The sequence below is a fragment of the Grus americana genome, chromosome 16 (genome assembly GCF_028858705.1).
Source record: "Grus americana isolate bGruAme1 chromosome 16, bGruAme1.mat, whole genome shotgun sequence".
Lineage (NCBI taxonomy): Eukaryota > Metazoa > Chordata > Aves > Gruiformes > Gruidae > Grus > Grus americana.
In genome coordinates, this window is record NC_072867.1 from 7,345,274 (window position 1) to 7,363,649 (window position 18,376).

General features: G+C 61.6%; 1 protein-coding gene across 3 annotated transcripts; it reads left to right on the forward strand.

The window, feature by feature from the left end:
* The first annotated feature begins 3,003 nt into the window (after nt 1–3,003).
* LOC129213897 (thyroid adenoma-associated protein homolog) lies at nt 3,004–18,224 on the forward strand. 3 transcript variants are annotated; one of them, XM_054844712.1, is made up of 32 exons: nt 3,004–3,150; nt 3,687–3,864; nt 4,089–4,175; nt 4,460–4,487; nt 4,819–4,967; nt 5,142–5,264; nt 5,491–5,611; nt 5,881–6,032; nt 6,553–6,637; nt 6,752–6,888; nt 7,325–7,522; nt 7,939–8,635; nt 8,721–8,873; nt 8,966–9,075; nt 9,222–9,382; nt 9,622–9,788; nt 10,075–10,257; nt 10,872–11,023; nt 11,654–11,797; nt 12,085–12,189; nt 12,402–12,602; nt 12,863–13,013; nt 13,157–13,391; nt 13,537–13,776; nt 13,911–14,136; nt 14,279–14,485; nt 14,697–14,935; nt 15,146–15,328; nt 15,806–16,072; nt 16,161–16,366; nt 16,483–16,776; nt 17,765–18,224. In XM_054844712.1, exons 1-31 carry the CDS (start codon nt 3,047–3,049, stop codon nt 16,752–16,754), a joined length of 5,661 nt encoding a protein of 1,886 aa, XP_054700687.1. In that variant the 5' UTR covers nt 3,004–3,046; the 3' UTR covers nt 16,755–16,776; nt 17,765–18,224. The 3 variants fall into 3 exon arrangements, with proteins under 3 accessions (XP_054700687.1, XP_054700686.1, XP_054700689.1); XM_054844711.1 differs by having other exon boundaries at nt 16,483–16,763; nt 16,929–18,224; XM_054844714.1 differs by lacking the exons at nt 3,004–3,150; nt 3,687–3,864; nt 4,089–4,175; ... (1 more) ...; nt 4,819–4,967; nt 17,765–18,224 and having other exon boundaries at nt 5,143–5,264; nt 5,486–5,611; nt 16,483–16,898.
* Nucleotides 18,225–18,376: the final 152 nt, after the last annotated feature.

Genomic DNA, 18,376 nt, shown 5'->3' on the forward strand with positions numbered 1-18,376 from the left:
CCTCCCGATGGCAAACAGCAAGAGGATCCACAGGAGGAGAGAGGACATCTTCCATCTTGGGCTTATAACTGAAATGAGTAGCTGGGGTTAAAATAGAGATCCTGGGTTTGAGCTCAGGTTGCTTAGGAAAGTTTAAACCCAAGTTCTCTTGCCCTCGGTGCGGTTTAAGCCAAGGTAAGTAGGAAGGCTCCAGGAGCTCACGTGGGGAATGCTCTCCCACTTGGAGTTTCTTTGCAGGGGAGAGAAGGTACCAGTCGCACTCATGGTACACCGAGGAGACGCGCAGGTGAGTGCTGTGTAACCACTGCACGTCAAAGGTCCTCGTGGCACCTCATGACTTCACACTGAACAGTCCAGCAACCCCTCCAGCATCACGCGAAAATGAGAGTCAGTCTCCAGGAGAGCCCCCTCGCAGTCCCCTCTCTCCTCTCCTTGGCCCTGCTTTCTACCTGCCCTTCCTCACCCTGCTGGTCTCGCAGTGCTGGGAAGGGATGCCCCATAGCTGCTCTACCCGTGACCCTCACATCTCTATAAAATCTCACTTAAAACCAAACCACTGTTTTTTCTTCCATCCCTTTATTTGCCTCTTCTTCAGCTATTCCGATGGCGTAACATAAATTATAGCCATGCTCTATGAATCTTGACATGTTTGCTGTAGGTTTGAGAGGAAGACACCTTTATAACTGCCCGGCCCGGACATGTTCACTGCTGCCCTGCCAAGGTGTCAGCGCTCCGGAGAGGCACTGGGGATGCACTAACCCAGGGATCCTCGCACACTGCTCCCAGCTTTTATGCACGTACCCAAACCCTGACACAGGAGACGGATGTGGGGCCAGGTTCTGCTCCCCACACTGTACTGGTCCAGAGCGACGGCAGGGCAGGCGCACCGGGACGTGCCGTGGGCAGGATCCGACCCTTTCTGCTCTTGGCTGTAATAATCATAGGCCCGAAGCGGATTAATTCTCATTCCCCATCCTTAACAAAGGACGCCTTTCCCTGGCCTCCGCTGCCCGTCCCTGCCTTCCCACTGCACACGCACTTAGCCTATTAGGATCTCTGCTGATTGCTTTCTTTCATTCCTCCCGTACCTTTCACTTCAGAAAATGGACTGGTAATACTTCTTTTATCAAAGAATTATGGGATTTAGGACCCAGATCTTACAAAGAGACTTTTGATAGCTGCTGGTAATCAAATCCCAATCGGCGGACACTTCTCTGCACCCTGTTACCGGAGAGGAATAAAGGAAAGGGATTATTGATGTTCTGTTTACCGAGCCTCCAGGAGATAGGATCGCTGGGCTATTTCATATTAGAAAAGGAAAGGAAAATAAAACAAGACAGGAAAAAAAAATGCAGACAAGGGAGGACAATATAGATATAGATAAAAAGAAAAGAAACAGGCTCTTATCATTTTCTTATTGGTTAAGGAGATTCCAAAGCCATTATAGAGGATTAGCAAAAAGGTTAATCTGCTTTAGCCGTTCACTTGTCAAAAGTGAATTTATGGGGTTTGAAAATCCTTCCTATGGTGAAACCAGAAAAAAATGCCCCTCTCCCTCCCCTGCCCCTCCCTTCTGCAGGCAGCACAAGAGGGTGGGAACGGGAGCCTCAGACCCCCTAAAACACAGGAGCACCCTCCCTCCCCTTGCCCCTGTCTGGGCACGTGCACCCATGGGAGCTCTGGTTTGGCAATGCTTCTCCCTCTCCCTCACCCACGTGGGGTGGCTGTGGGGCTCGGGGAGCGGAGGAGCAGGTCTGAGGGACATGACCATCCTCCCACACTGCTCCGTCTTTCCGGGGGTAAATCCTGGGCTGTTTCACTGGTTGATATCGGCAGCAGTCAGGGCAAACCTGGACCCGTGACTGGATTTGCACAACCAGGTTGATTTCTAAAGTGGAACGAAGATGGATGTTGCTGATAAGTGTTGCCAAAAACTCCAGGCTGGGGCTTATCTATCCCCAAGCACAGTGCTCACCCAGGGAACCACATCTCAGCATCCTCCCGGTCACGCAGCGCAGATGTTGGCCTGTCCCAGCCGCGCTCTCCTGGGCTGCCCGTGCCACTGATTCGCCCAAGCGGCCAATGCCCATCGCTCGCCCTGGTGCCACTGTGAGAAACAACCCAGGGAAAAAACAATCCTTCAAGGTCAAAAGCAGCCAGGAGCACTTTCTTGATAGCTGCTAGGTGAAGTTCAGTGGCATGTGTTAGTCAGGAGTTATGACTACATTTCATAAAGACACAGAAATCATAGAATCGTAGAATGGTTTGGGTCGGAAGGCACCATCTAGTCCAACCCCCAAATCATGCCTTTTAAAAGAGTTCAACCCCGTGCCAAGTGACAAAAAGAACCCAGACAAAATCGTTTGGATTCAATGACGATTAACATCAAGTGTTATAATAAATCTGTTTCTCTCTCCAAAGGCCATTCCATCCTGCAGGAAGAAGCGGAGTCCCTCCACTGGCTATTAGTGTTAATTGGGATGCTGGCTAACAGGGATGCTGGCTAACGACAGGGATGGATAGCAGGAGGACCGTGGAGTACCAAACCTCCTCTGGTGCAACAAGGCACGGTGGAGACAGACAACTATTTCACTCCGAAGCGTTTCATTTAGTATTTCCGAAATCTTACAACCACCATCTCACTCCGCCTGCCTTCCTCTTGGCTCGGCAGCAAGCACCGGCTCCCCATTTTTTCAGCCCTTCTCGGGGGGAAGGGGGGGGGGCTCTCGCTCCCCACCGACTACGGAAACAGCTTCAGAGGATGGTTTTAATCCCCGATTTTGCAATCTGCGCTGGATCGAGTCGTGAGGAAGGCTGCGGGGAGGGGGGGGAAGGCGAGCCTCCCCGCCCGGCAGTCGCCGGGCGGGGAGGCTCGCCTTCCCCCCCCTCCCCGCCCCGCAGCCTTCCTCACCACCAGCCCTACCAGTAGCTTCCACCATCCCCCAGAGCCTGCCCGGCTGTCCCGGGGAGGGCAGAGCGCTAGGGGGGGCCGCTGAGGCGGCAGAAGGACGGCCGAGCTCTATGGTGGTGGAGGAGGGCAGCGGCCATGGGAGCGGAGCGGGAGGCGCGGGCCTGCGCTGCCTTCTACGGGGCGCTGGGCATCGCTCAGCCGGTGCTGTCCTGTCTGCGGTGCCTGCGGCAATTCGCTGGGTAAGAGAACCGGACTTGAGAGAGGGATTATTCGGGAATTGCCCGGCTTGGTGTCACCGAATGTTTCCCGGGTGAAAGGGACACGGCGTGGGTCCTCCGAGCATCCCCCCCACCTCCCCGGGCGTGGGGAGGGAGGGAGCCGCCCCCACTTGTCCTCATCCCGTTCCAGCCCTCTCTGCAGCAGGAGGGCAGCAGGTTTTAGGATTTTTCAGGTCCTCCTACACCCCCCCCCCCACCCCGACTTGCAGTAGCCAGAACGGGCTGGGGTTCGGACTGAGCTTTGAGGAGTTCCTCCCCACCCACTGCTGAGTGCAGTTGGAGAGAGGAGCATTCCAAGCTGGGGCACCCCAACGTTAACCCCTGTCAAGCCAGGGCACCCCCTTCCCAATCCAAATCAAGCTAGGGCACACCCACCCTGATCCCCACCAAACTGGGACCCCCCCACCCCAATGCACATTGAGCTGGGGCTCCCCAACTCTGATTGCCACCAAATTGGGGAATCCCCCACCCCAAGCCCCATCCCCATCCCATTTCAGGAGTACTGTCAAAAGATGCAAAGACAAGCACCTGGAGGAGGCTCTACTGCTGTCACGGGCGCTGAGCAAGGGTCTGCGGGCGTTGAGCGAGGCAGAGGCACGGCCCCTGCTCCGCTGCGTCCTGGCTTTCCAGATGGAGGCAACCAGCAGCTCCAGCTCCTTCCAGAAACTGGAACAGGTCTGTAACACAACCGGCCGGGCTGCAGCTTCAGAGCTCCATTAGCCACAAGCGTAAGCGATGGTCTCACCCAGCTCTGCCGGCCACCGGCACAGCCCTGGTGCGGTACATCCTTACCAGCAAAGGGGCCACGGTGATGCCGCAGAGCTCACCTAAAGGGGCCTTGCAGCTGGTATCTCTTGGGGGTCTGGGCAGAGCGGCTGACTCGGGGCGTCTCTCGGCAGATCGTGACCCAGCTGGCAGTGGGGAAGGAAGCCCTGCTAGCCCAGGAGGTGGGCGTGCTGCTGGCCGGCCTGGTGCCACAGGGAGAGGTGAGAGCACCCCAGATGTGCGGTGGTACTGGCTTTTGTGGGGGCTTGGCTGGAGCCCATGTGCGACAGGGACCTCCTGGTTTGGGCTGCTTGGGGTCCTTTGCTTCTCTTCCCAACGTGCTGGGGGCTCGCCCCTGCTTGCAGCTGGTGACACATGGCTGCCCGTCACACCAGCCCTTCGCTTACTGCTGGGACAGCTTCTGGTGCAGGCAGGACCCTCCTGCCCAAGGCACTGAGCCCCAGCATGTCATCACGTGGGACAAACTGTCCTTCTGCCTCTGCAGGTGCTGTCTCCTGGGGACCTTCAGTCAGGTCAGTCTCTGCTCCTTCCCCTCTGGGGGCTTCTCCCAGTCCCCACCACCAATGCACAGAACACCTCCTGCCCACCCAGACCGGGTCCTCTGTGCTCATGGGAGGGGGAGCAGGGATCAGCCAGATCCGTGGGAACTCTGCAGAGGTCCCAGCAGCACCCAACGGCTCTGCCCCCCTGCCTGGGGTGCTGGAAGCTGGATAAGCCAAAGCATCCCCTGCATCCCAGCCCTGTTCTTACCCCGCTCACCAGCAGCGCAGCCCTTGGTTTAACCGGGAGCAGGGCTGGCTGCGGGCACAGTGCCGGGAGCTGATGCTGTCCCCTTGCCCACAGTGTGCATGTTCATGGAGGAGAGCAGCCTGGGCCGACAGCACTGGCAGCAGAACCTGGCCCCGCTGCTGCAGCGCCTGGCCGCTACCTTGCGCTGGGTGCTGCAGAGCCAGCCTGCGCCCGGCAGCACGTGGGGCTACCTGGCTGTCAAGGTAAGAGCCGAATTTCAGAGGAGGAGGGAAGGATCAGTCCCTGCAAGGATCGCACTGGAGCGATCTCCAGGCGGGATGTGGCACACAGTACTGCTTCGAATGGCTGTCCCTGGGGAACCGCTGCTTTTTGGGAGGTGAGGGATGCTGACAGCCCTGTCCCTCCTGTTCCTCCAGGCCTGCCTCCAGCTCTTCCAGGTGCTGCCAAAGGACGTGGCCCCCCTGGTGTGGAGCGCGGCAGGGAAGAGTGAAGCCCTGCAGAGCCTCTTGGGGCTGCTGCTGGAGGTTGCATGGGGGAAGGTACGTACAGCCCCAGGGAGGGATGGGGCTGCCTGTCCCAAGGAGCAGAGCAATCCCACCCTTCCCTGGTGCTTTCCTCACTCCCCTCCCCAAGGGGAGCCTGCAGCGTCTGGGGTGTCCGAGGGACCCTGCGTGGTTGCCTGCACGGGCATGGAGGGAAGGTTAAATGGGGTCTGGTTTTCAAGGGGCATTTTGAGCTGTGCCTTTGCCTCCCTCGCAAGTCCAGGCCCCGAACAAGGACACACGGCTGCTGGCAGGCACGGCCCTGAGCATGCTGGTGAACACAGCCCCGCAGCCCGAGCACGGGGCAAGCGCCATGCTGGCCCTCTTCCAGCTCCCTGACCAAGGTGCGTGCTCCATCCCGAGCCAGGGTCAGCCTCTGGCAAACGGGACAGCAGGGACAGGCGTGTTTGGGTGCAAGGGACCAGTGCTGGGTGCCGCTCACCAGCGGTACAAGCTGGACACTGCTGCTGTGTCCTGTTCTCAGGGTTTGGGAGCACCAGCTGCCACTGGCCACCTCCCACGGTCACTCTGGGATGAACCAGGGCAGTTCACTCTTGGAGCAGCGTTTGGGTTTGCCATCTTCCTGTCATCTAATGCAGCCATTTCCCACCAGGTGTGGGGGAGCCAAAGTTTGGGGAGCTGGCAGTGGAGGTCCCCCCCATCCTGGAGCCAGATGGGCTGGAGAAGCTGGTGCTCACCAGAGGTTTGCTGACGTGCTGCAGGACGGACATCCTCAGCTGCCAGCTGGAGAACTTCACCCACCAGGTAGGGGAGCTCCAACCCAGTGGCCAGGGATTTGGAGAGCCCCTTGCACAGGGCTGGCAGCTGCCAGCAGGGGCTGTGGATCCCCAGGGAAGGTAGCCAGGCTGCACTGCTCCACACCCAGCTCCACGCATCCCGCTGAGCGCCGTGCATTAGCCAGGAGCCGGCTTTTTCCAAAGACATCCAAGCAGGGATTTCCCTCTCCTGGGGAAGCTGAGAAGCCAGGAGGTGCCAAAAGTAGCCCCCACAAAAGCAAAGTGGCAGCAGCATTCGCCCTGTGCTTCTGCAGCATGAACCCAGGGCAACCCTGGGCCAAGTGCAACCTCCAGCCCTGCCCATCTCCAGCATCTCCCAAGTCCTCAAGAGCTGAGGACTTCCAGACAGGAGCAAAAGCTACTACAGCAATAAGCTGCTGTAAGAGCAGAAAAACCCGGCAGTGCTCTCCTCGTCTGTCTTGTGGTGGGGTTTTCTCACCCTGGAAAGCCCATGCCTGCCCGGTCCCTGAGCCACCGTGCTCCCACAGGCCTGCCTGCTGCTGGATGTGGTCTTTCCCACTGTGTGTGCCCTGACCAAGGAGCGGAAGGACTGTCACTACTACTGCTTCCAAGGTAGATGATGACGCTCCCCTTGTGCACAGGGTCCTTAAGCCCAGCAGCCCGCACCAGGTCTGCTGCGGGCGAGTCTCGGGGCGAGGGCTGCAGCGATGCTCTCTGCTCTTACAGCCTGCGTCCTGTGGCTGCAGCGCCTGCGGGAGAGCCTGCCTGCCGTCTGGCACCTGACGGGGACCCGCATCCTGGCCCAGGACGCTGAGCTGCTCCAGCAGCTCACCCAGCTGGTGTGGGACAACGCTGAAACCCCGGTAAGGCCAGGGTGCTGAAAACCCACACCTCAGCAACCAGAAACAGCCCTTTCCCTGCCCGTAACACATCCCTGCCTGTTTCAGATCCATCAACCAAATACAACCCCCTTGCCCATGGCTGCCTGCAGCTGCCTTCCTCTGGCAGGGCAGGGGCATCCATGCTGCCGAGGCCAGGGCGCTCGTCACACGTGGCTTCTGCAGGGTTGTGTCCCAGGGCTTCACCCTCCCCAGGCAGCGCCCGTGGGTGCAGTCCCAGCCGGTCCATGCCTGCTCGCTCACCTCCTGCCATCCTCGTGTCCCCAGCTGCCAACCCCATGGTTACCGGCCAGTGCTGAAAATCCACTGCCACGGGAAAGCAAAGACTCTTTCCTCACCCAGCAAGACAGGAGGAGGAACCCACCCTAACCTCTCCTGCTTGTCGTCCTTCTCCCCCCAGGTGGAAGGGGTGTCCGAGTTCATCCACAGCTCCTTCCGACTGCTCCTGGAGATCTACCACCTCGAGTGCCAGCACTTCCAGGACCAGGAGAAACCCCTCTACCAACGGATGCTGCAGAGGGTGATCTCAATGCCATGGCAAATCAAAGCCAGATACGTGCCCCTGTGTGCCATCATCCCCTACGTGGGCAGCCAGCAGGTAGGGAAGGCAGGGGGACAGGGAAGCTCGGTCCTGGCTGGCACTGCTGCTGGGGTGGCACAGTCTCTGTCCACTGCCTGTCACCTTCCCCTGCCTGTCACCTTCCCCTGCCCAGCTCAGCCATGGGGGCAGGCAGCCTTCCCAGCCAGGGGAGGCATGTTAGCATCACCCAGGGGATAGTATCCCTGGTGGGGCAGTGAGCTGCAGCAACCGTGATGCATCCCTGGGGACTGCCAGCAGGGAGGGAAGCTTTGTCAGTTGATCACAAAACTCTGGCCAAAAGCAGCCACATGCTCAGTGCCATGGCTGACCACAGATCTGCCCCACCGCCTGGACCCTTCAGCCCAGTAGGGAGATCAGAGAATCATTTAGATTGGAAGAGACTCTTAGGAGGGGGTCATCTGGCTTTCTCCCAGGTGCTGGATGCCTACCCGGACCTGCCGCAGCACCTCCTGAGCTGCCTTTCCACCAACCACCTGTGTCCCGCAGCCGCTGAAGTCTACAAGGCCCTGGTGCAACAGCAGCGCGCTGAGCGGCAGGACGGGCAGCAGGGCACGGAGGCGGCTCTGGCAGAGCGGTGGGCGCTGCGCTGGCTGCCCCTGCTCTCCCAGGCGCTCCGCTCCCCCCTGCCCATCCTGCAGAGCAATGCCGCCAACCACCTCCTCACCTGGACCCTGCGGCACCTCCCAGCTGCCCAGGCGCTGCTGGCCGCCCAGTTCGGTGGCCGGGACGCAGCATCGCTCCGGGCTTGGGTCTCACTGCTGAAGGCGCAGAAGAGCGTGGCAGGGGCCCTGCCGCTGCGTGGCGAGGAGCTGGAGCGGCTCTCCTGCTGCCTGGGCGCCCGCGAGGAGGGCATTCGGCTGGCGGCACTGGGTCTCCTCTGCTGCAGCCCCAGCACCAACCGGCCCCTCTCAGGCACCGAGGTGCGGCTTCTGCGGGAGTTCCTGCCGCTCAACCTCAACTGCGACTCCTCCTCGTTCCGGCAGCTGCTGCAGGCAGCGGTGAGGAAGGCGCTGGTCCGGCTGCGGGACAGCTCGCTGGCCCAGCTGCGAGGGAAGGCACCCCAAGGTGCCAAGCCGAGCGAGGGAGCGGGACAGCTCGCCCAGGCAGTAGGTGAGGCGGCCACCCCAGCCCCTCCACCGCAGCCCCAGGGGATTCACACGCGGGTGCCCAGGCTGGCATCGCTCTCTGCCTGCAGGCTTTGTGGAGTGGCTGCTGCAGCTCAGCATCGCCTCACTCAGCCCAGGCTCCAACTACCAGAGGAAGAAGACGGCTCTGCTCCTCCTGGGCACGGTTTTGGAGACCTGCACAGACACCTGGAGCCCCGATAGGAAGAAGGGCCAGCCCCCGCGTGAGTACGGGCAGCCCCCCCCAGAGCATCGCCCCTCAGCTGCAGGGGTGCTGCCCCTTTCCCCGTCCCACTACCCCGTGTCCCCGCTGCAGGGACCATGGCCACGCTGCTGAGCTATGCCAGGCAGAGCGGCTGCTGGCACTTCTTCTCCCAGCCCAACTTGTTGGCACTGCTGAGCTGCTTGCAGGACAGCACTAACGAGGTGAGCCTCAACGGTTGTAAAGCCACCTGCCTCAGCCCTGAGTGGGGTCAGAGGGGAAGGGTGGTGGGCTCCCCCTCCTGCCCTGCCCCAGCTGCTTCCACCTCTGTCTTGTGTCCCAATTCCCCCCACCTCTCCTGTCTTGGCAGATCAGAGACTTGGCCTCAGAGCTGCTCGTCCGCTACTTCCCCCCCACGTTCCCCGAGCCCATTGCCCTGGCTCTCTTCCAGCTGGCCCAGGATGCCCTGGGCAGCCCGCGAGTGCAGGAGGCTGAAGCTGGAGCTGTGCTGATGAAGACCATCCTGCAGAAGTATGGGCTCTCAGCCTCCCCGTCCCCGCAGTGGGGCAGCAGCCCCCAAGAGCACGTCGGCAGCAGCAGTGTCTCACCAGAGGCTGCCTCTACAATCAGGGCAGCGATGGCTTGGGTTTGAGATAGCCTTGCAGTGGGGAGCTGTGCAGGACCCCGAGCCGGGGGGGGGGAAGGAGCCACACAGACAGTCGGGCAGAAAACTCCTTCATCCTCACAGCAGTCTCTACCTCTTCCCCCAGGTCAGACAGCAGCACCATGAAGAGCCTGGCCCTGGAGGCCAAAGCAGCCCCTTTGCTGCCCAACCGAGGCCTGTGCTTCGCCCAGCACCTTCTCCACGTGCTGGAAGCCCAGTATGCTGCGGCGTGCCAGGACCTGCTGCAGGCAGCAGCCACTGCGCCAATGCACGGTACATCCCCAGCCTGGCAGGGCAGCAAGTGGCTCCTGCAGCGGGTGTCCCCCCTGGGAATTTGGAGCAGGCAGGAATCGTACAGGCAGGACTGAGGCCACAACTCAGTGCTGATGCCACAGCCTTGCCTCAGTTTCCCTGTATTATTGCTCCACCTGCCCAGCGTGCCCATCACCTAGGGGCCCTGCTCGCTCCCCTGCCCGTGAGCCATTTCAGCTGCAGGCTCAGGCAGGAGAGCTGGGGTCACACCACCCACCGCTGTGACCAGACACGGGTGTTCTTGCAGGAGCCATCGCAGCCCTGCGGCGGTGCCTGCTCCAGGTGCCGGAGGTGGCCGCCTCCATGCAGTCGGCAGAGTTGGCGCAGAGCTGGCAGGAGCTCCTCACCCGCCTTGTAACCACAGCGAGAGACATCACCTCCTTCCTCCTGGGTGCTCTGCAGAGCCAGCAAGGCCCCGGTGCTGAGCAAGGTGAGCGTGTCGCCAGGGAGGGACCAGCCCTGGGAACCACTGACACCTCCATCACAGCAGTCCTTGACCCAGCAGCCCTCCAGCCTGCAGGGAGGACGTTTGCTTTGGGCTCACTGCCTCTGGCAGGGGACAGCAGTGGGGCCAGGCAGGCAAGGTTGGCCTGGGAGTAAGGTCCAAAGCAGGACACCTGGACAAGGATGCTCTAGGTGTTGGGCAGAGGATCCTGGAAACCACAGGAGCGAGCAGCTAGTGCCTGGTTTTGCATCCCTTTCTCAACCGCACATGAAAACGGCAGCAGAAGTAAAAGGCAAAAGCCTTCCAGAAGCATAGAATAGAATCATAGAATCATTTAGCTTGGAAAAAACCTTTAAGATCATCAAGTCCCCCAGCAAGGCACTTGCTCAATTGGAGCAGCTGGGAGATCAGGGGCTGGTGGAGCCCTTACAGCAATGGCTCAGAAAGAGCAGTGGGGCAAAGCACAGCTGCGGTCCTGAGCAGGACAGGAGCCACTGTCATTTGTGTGCACCCCTAACAGAAGAGTGGGTCCCCCCAGCAGCATTCCCCTCCCTCTGCCTCACACCACCCTGCTCAGACCAGGCTTCTCCCTTTTGCAGCTGCTGCCCCATCATTTGCAGACATGGGGAACGCCATCGGCTCCCTCATCATGCTGGGGAGAAGCCGGGGGCAGGAAGAAGAGGAGGAGGACTCAGTCCTGCTCTCAGAGGAGCACAGTCTGATCCTGACATGCTGCTGGGTATCGGTGAAGGTAGGCACCCCTCCCCATGGCACTGCAGAGAGGGGCAGCCCAGCACCACTGCACCCACCACCCAGCCCACCCGCTGGGTTCTTTGGCTCCCCTTGGGGCATTTATGCTCCCTGGCGATGAACAAGGGGGAATCTCTGCCCTTACCTCAGAGCTGCCACAGTCCATCCTCACCCCCCTGACAGGGAGGATACAACCACCACCCTCCCCAAAAGCAGCCACCCCCCCTGCCTGCCCTTATGTAGCCCAGCTGGTTCCCAGGCACTGACGGACTCCAGCTGCAGCAGAGCCGGGCTCCCCAGCTTGCAGCCCTGCGGCTGCCCGTCATGGCTCCTTGCCGACAGCTGCCCATCCCAGCTTCTCCTCTGCAGCCTTTCCAGCGGCTGCCTGGAAAAAGGCCATCTCCACCACACACACCTTGCAGCTGGCTGGGAAACCGCCGTGCTGCGGAGCCTGTGCACGCTCCTGGGCATGCCGGTGGCCACGCTGCCTGACGGTGCCGGCAACCGAGAGCGCCCGTGCTGGGGGGGCAACAGCAGCACCCGCTGTGCTTCCCCGCGGCGGCAATGGTGGGGCAGGACAAGAACGGGGCAGCCCTGCCGCCAGTGCTGGTGACCTTCCACTTCTTCCCAGGAGATAGGGCTGCTTTTGGGGGGCCTGGCTGAGCTGCTGCTGGCCCCAGCGCTGCCTGCCGGATCGGGGTCCCTCCTGCCGCTCCCCACCCTGCAGATGGCCGCAAGAGTGTTCCAGGAAATCCTGCTGCGGTGCCGGCACTGGGTAAGAGCGTGTCCTGCCTGGGGTGGCTCGGCCCCTTGCCCACCCCTCCAGCCCTGTCCCTGGCGTGCAGGGTGGGCGAGCACAGCAGGCAGGGTCTGCTCTGGGGTAAGATGTGGGGCACAGCTGGAAGCTCCCAGCTGAGATCCCAGTGCCAAACTCCATCATGTCCCCACACCATCGTGTCTTTTTGCTTCCTCCTTGCCCTTTGCAAAGAGTTTTCTGGGGGCCACGGGGGGCTGGTGGGTGCAGCCTTTGGGGCGCAGGGGCCTGACGCTGCTCTGCCCTAGGGAGCGGTGGAGGGCTGCAGCATGGGCTTCACCAAGTTTTGTGCTGCTCTGCTGAACCACCCAGATACAGAGCTGCAGGCGATCCCGCAGACCATGCTGGAGCAGGTACCACGCTCATTCTGCCCCATGTTCCCCCTATGTCCCGGGAAGCCCCAGGGCCATGTCCCTGTGTCCCCCCCACCCTGGGATGAGCACCCACATGGCAGCCAGGATGCCGTGGTGCAGGTTTGGTGCAGCCAGTGCGCTCCCCTGCAGAGCAGCTGCAGGCTCCAGCCAGCAGGTTTCCAGCCGTATCTCGGGTGGGTTTTGTTCCTCAGGGCTTAGATGCACTGAGCGGACCCCGGAGCAGCTCGATCACGCGCCGTGCCGCCGGCTTCCCCATGCTCTTCCTCTGCATCACCAGCGGGGAGGCCCCAGCGCAAGCACGGCCGCTGCTGACCCGCTGCGTCCAGACGCTGCTGGCCTTGGCCACCACTGCCCTGCCGCAGGACTGGGACCAGACCCTCGACCTCCCACAGGTGAGCGTGGTTGGGCCCTGAGATCCCGGCTGGAGCTGGTTTGGGGACAGGGCAATCTGCACGAGGTCCCCTAAAGGGAGCCGTGCCGGGTACCCCAGCACAAGGCTGTGCTAGCGTGGAGACCTTGGGGTGAGCCAAAAGCCACAGCCCTGCCTGCGCTGCCTGTCCCGGGAACCCTCAGCTCCCCCATCTCTTCCCACCATTGTCCCTTTGCACGGAGCCCCCTCCCCTCGCCGCTGAGCCCCGCGCACTTTCCCCAGGTGTGCGCCCTCCACGTGCTGCAGACGCTGGTCCGTGGCACAGGGCTGGGCAGCACGCTGCTGCGCCACGCCACGCCGATGGTGGCCCTGGCACTGCGGGGCTTGGGCTCACCGTGCTGGGCCATGAGGAACGCGGCCGTCCAGCTCTTCAGTGAGTACCGAGGGGGAGAGGCGAGAGAGCCCCGCAGGACTGATGCAGCCCCCCCTGGGGTTCGGAGCCTGGCTGGGGTGAAGTGCAGGGGGTCGGGCAGGGGGTGGACGGGACCTGACGCTGCTCTCTGCCTGTCTCTGCAGGCGCCCTCACGTCCCGGCTGCTGGGCCAGCAGCGGAGCCGTGGGGAGGGCTGCCCGGCGGAAGGGGTGAGCCTGCAAGCCTTCCTCGGGCAGCACCCCCAGCTGGGCGCCGTGCTGCTGGGTGAATTGGGGGCGGCCACAGGGCCCGTGCCGGGGGTGCCCCGCCTGCGCCCCGCGCTTCATGCCGTCCTCACCCTCCTGGCCCAGCTGCAGCCCGGCCCTGACGGCCCCGACAGGTGAGGGGGCAGCAGGGATGCTCTGCCCCGGCCAAGGGCTCCTGCAGCAGGAGGTGGTCCTGCAGCGCTGGGACTGGCCCTGGCTCTCGGGGGAAGTTTCGCTCCAGGCAGAGCATCACCATGCCGTGCCGTTTTTGCTCTACAGCCCCTCTGCTCGCTTCCTGGGGCCGCTGCTGGAGCTGGCGGGGAGCCCCATCTACGCCGTGCGAGTAATGGCCGCCAAGGCGCTGGTGCCGGTCGTCCCGCCGCCCCGGCGCTGTGGGGTCCTCCTGCAGCTGGCCCAGCGGCTCCCTGCCACGCCCAGACAGGTCCGCTCGCACAATGCCGTTCACGGGCATCTGCTGCAGATGCGGGCGCTGCTGGCCCCTGCCCCAATCACCAACGGGTGAGTGGTCCCACGCCATCCCCCTGCCCATGGCCCCTGAGGTCGCTCTGTGCCGAGATGCAGCTTTTTGGCCAAAAAGCAGCGTCTGCCCCTGTGCCGCAGGCCCCGTGGTGAGGCTGCGTGTCTCCCCGCAGGCTGTTGGCCGAGGCGCTGCGCCCCGTGGCTTTGCAGCTGGAGGCGCGGGGCTGGCTGCTCACCCCTGCCCAGCGCTGCCCGCTCGTCCGTGCTGCCTTCCTCCAGGTCCTCGCCCTCCTGCCTGCATCCTTTAGCCCCGGCTTTGCCCAGAGCATCTGCGACATCATCGGCGCCGAGCTGGGCAGCCTCCCGCCGGGGGGAAAGCTTGGCTGTGCCGAGCTGCAGGTACTGCTGCCTGCCTGGAAAATCACAGCCGTGGCCTCCCTGGCAGCGAGCCTGGGGGTGGTGGGAGTTGGGCACCCCCCATTTGTGGGGCACCCCCTCCCCCAGGCCAAGTATTAGAAGGGGGATCCTGGTTTTCCTCCAGGTGGGCTCAGCCATCCTCCACCAAACCATGGCCCACTTCGTCTGCAGTGAGGCAGCCCAGCTGGCAGGCAGTGAGCGGATCGGCACCGTCTGCTCGCTCCTCCAGCAGCCGAATCCCGACGTCCAGCTTGCCATCCTGAGCTGGGTGATCACTGGGAAGGGAGGAACGTGCGAGGAGTTGGAGAAGGCTCTCGGTCTGACACTACTGGTACGACGAGGCTCAAAAGTCACAAAGTAAAGCGGAGGGTCCCCGATGCACCATGCGGATGGGATCCTGGGTGCTCACTGAGGAGAGCAGTGCTCCCCGGGCTCCCCCGGGAGGGTGCACGAGTGCGGTGCGCTCACCCGGTTGCACTGAGGTCACTGTGCTGCAGTGCCAGGGATACTAACTGTGTATCTTCTTTCCCATTGTTGACTAGGAGAGCTTGGGGTCGGTGCTGCGAGAGAGAAGGGACGGAGAGTTCCTGAGATTGTACCTTGAGGCTTTGCTGCATCTTTACAGAGAACCCTCGTCATGGTCCCAGGAAGCTTCCCCTAAGCTCCAGGGCTCCTCGGCAGCATGCCTGGAGATGCTGCTGCACACAGTGGAGGCTGAGTGTCCTGACCCCGACCTCCTCTTCCAGGCGCTGTGTGCTGCCAGCCTGCTGCTCGCCCGCTGGTAGGTCCCTGCTGCTGCCGGGGGGCTCTGCCTGACCCTTCCAGGAGATTTCTCCTTAGTCCTCGCTGGAAACAGAGCCGTGACTTCTCGCCTGTAAATCACAGCTTTGTGCCTGGGTCCTGTGATCTCAGGGCAGCAGGTGGCCTTTGGTCCCCCGGATGGAGTTGGAAGGTGTGCCTGAATTCCCTCTGCTTCACTGGCCTCTGGCAGGTTTGGGGACGAGGACGGCCCGCTGGTTGAGCGATGGTGCGCAGCGCTGGAGGAGTGCAGCCAGTCCGCTTCGTCCGAGGTGCTGCGGCTGGCGGCCGCCCGCTCCCTGCGGATGGCGGGTGCCGACATGGTGTGGCGATCCCTGCGTGCTGCCTGTCCCTCGCTTGTCCCCGTGGCTCTGCGGTAGGTCACTGAGCCTGTCGCCTGGGCTGGCTGTCCTTGCAGGAGCAGCGCTGCCCACGGCCACGGTGCATTCCCAGCAGCACTGCCCCTTGGAGCCCCAGCCCCAGGGTGCCGCAGGTTAATTGACTCTGCAAAAGAAGATGTCCCCTGCAAAAAATTCAAGGGTGTTAAAGAAAACCCCACACAAGACCTTGCAGCCTACAAAAAATTTGAGTGGCACTTTAATAGAAGCAGCCAGACCCATATGAGCAGCAAACCGCATTGCTAGGTCCCTCGTTCCCTGTCGCAGTCCCTGCCCTCCCAAGCGGCAAGCTCTCGGGTGGTGGCTGTGCTTTTCACAACCCGGGAGAAAAGTCCCTTGGGGATGCATTGCCCTGGGGGGTCTCATCCTTCCCCTGCTCCAGGCAGGCTGAGGATGCTCTGGGGAGTGCGGTGGCCTTCCCTTCCCTTCTCTTCCCTTCTCTTCCCATTCCCCAGGCTGATAAATGTGGGCATTCACCTTCTGCAAGACGAGGAGCGGGAAGTCCGGCACGAGGCCTCAGGTTTCGCCAGCCTCCTGCAGCAGGACCCTGGGGAGCTGCTCCAAGATGGCTGCATCATTGTGCAGGACAACGTGGCGCTCCTGGGCCTCCTGCAGCTCCTCCTGGGAGAGTTTGGGGAGCACCCTGAAACCTTCGACTTGCTGCTGCAGCATCTCCCAGCCCTAGATCTCCGAGGCATTGTGGAGGAGATGGAGGCCAACAAGTGAGTTGCCAGACCCCTGGGCTGGGTATGAGGGAGTGTGGGGGACCACGGGGCCGGCCCTTGGCTTCACTCGGCTTCTCCCCACAAGAACCACCAGCCTGTACAAGGAAGATGAACCCAACGTTTTTGCGGAGCCAGCCGTCCTGGCGTGGCAGCTGCTCCCCGTCCTGCTGCAGCTCCTGGAGAAAGTGCCCACCAGCCGCCCGCTCCGTGCCTTGGCCCTGCACTGGCTGGCGGCTGCGGGCCCCAGCATCCTGTGTGACCTGCGGTACTGCAGGCACCGCTGGAGCCAAGGTACGGCGCAGCGTGAAGCGTCTGGGGTGGGTGAGCTGGTGTCCTTATCCCCTGGGCCGGCTCTGCCTGGGGGCACCCCGCCACGCTCACGACTCCTTCGCCCGCTCTCTCCGCAGAGGCTGCTGCCCGCTGGGGCATGAAGGCGCTGGGCTGTGCCAAGCTGCACGTGGCCGTGGCCGTGCTGCTGGTGAGGGCCCGGCTGGCGGCACGGGCAATGCAGGTGCTGGGGGACAGTGCCGCCACCGTGCCAGGGCTGGACTGCGGTGCCCAGGAGCTGGAGCAGGAGCGGACGCTGGTGCAGGGGCTGCTGGCACAACACGGGCTGGTCCCTGTGCCGAGCCAGGGCAACGCACCGGGGGAGCCGGGACCACCGTCTGGGGCTGCCTGACAGCTCTGGGTACGTGTCCTGGGTTCGGCTGGGGTAGAGTTAATTTTCTTTCTAGCAGCTGGCACAGTGCTGTGTTTTGGGGTTAGGATGAGAACAATGTTGATAACACGCTGATGTTTTTAGTTGTTGCTAAGCAGTGTTCACAATTAAGTCAAGGACTTTTCGGCTTCCCAGGCCCTGCCAGGTGCAGAAGAAGCTGGGAGAGCACAGCCAGGGCAGCTGACCCGCACTGGCCAAAGGGATAGAACATCATGCTCCAGATAGAACTGGGGAAGCGAGCTGGGACGAGGGATTGCTGCTCGGAAACAGACTGGGTGTCAGGGATTTTTCCCACAGATGGTGAGCAACTGCATTTGTGCATCACTTGTTTGTTTTTATTATTATTATTATTATTGATGTTATTGTTATCCTATTAAACTGTCTCTATCTCAACCCATGAGGTTTTTTCTATTCCTCTCCCCATCCCACTGTGGGGGGGGAGCGGTGAGTGAGCGGCTGCGTGGTGCCATGAGGCACCCTGTGGTATTACCTGCGTGACCACAGAGAGGACATGAAGTGCTGTCTGGTTCTAGCTGGTAACTGAGCACCACGCAGCTGCCTGCTCACCCTTCCCCCCCAGTGGGATGGGCAGGGGAATGGAAAAAAACTCGTGGGTTGAGATAAAGACAGTTTAATAGGATAACAAAGGAAGAGAATGACTATTATTATTGGTTTTAATAATAATAATAATAAAATGCCCAGTCTGTTTCCGAGCAGCAATCCCCCGTCCCAGCTCGCTTCCCCAGTTCTATCTGGAGCATGATGTTCTATGGCAGGGAATATCCCTTTGGCCAGCGCGGGTCAGCTGCCCTGGCTGTGCTCTCCCAGCTTCTTCTGCACCTGGCAGGGCCCGGGAAGCTGGAAAGTCCTTGACTTAGTGTAGACACTACAACTACCTAGCAACAACTACAAACATCATTGTGTTATCAACATTATTCTCATCCTAAACCCAAAACAAAGCACTATACCAGCTACTAGACAGAAAATTAACTCTATCGCAGCCGAACCCAGGACAGCATGGAGCAGCATCACACCAAGCCCTGCAGCCACAAGGCTCCTGGCTCACGCTGCCACATCCCTCCCTTTGCCAGATTCTCTCTCTGGCCGCCATCCAGGACTGCAGGGTGGGTGGTATAACTCAGGGGAACCCCACTTGCCGTGCGGGACACACTCACTTCGTTCCTGATGTTTTGTAACTCCCCATCCCGAGGACACCAGTGCAGCATCACCTCGGCCCATGCCTGCGCTGCTGCCCGCAGCGTCCCTGCCCTCGGGCCGGGCCGGGAGGAGAGGACATGCGTCCCGGAGCCCTCGTACCCCCTTGCACTGCCTGACTCCCAACACCTTTTTTTTTAACCAAAGTTTTAGCTCCTCTTTCGCGACCGACCTGGGCTTTTTATCCCAAATAAAGAGACCACGACCATCCCCGGCGTTGAAGCCTGTTAATTGCCCTGCTCGGGAGGGGTGGTGGGAGAGGGGGAGGCGGGCGGGAGCCAAACACGCCCGGGAGCAGCCAAGGGGCAGCAGCCTCCAGCCGCAGCCGGGGAGGTCCAAACCCCGAAGCGAGCACCCCCCCGCCGCGG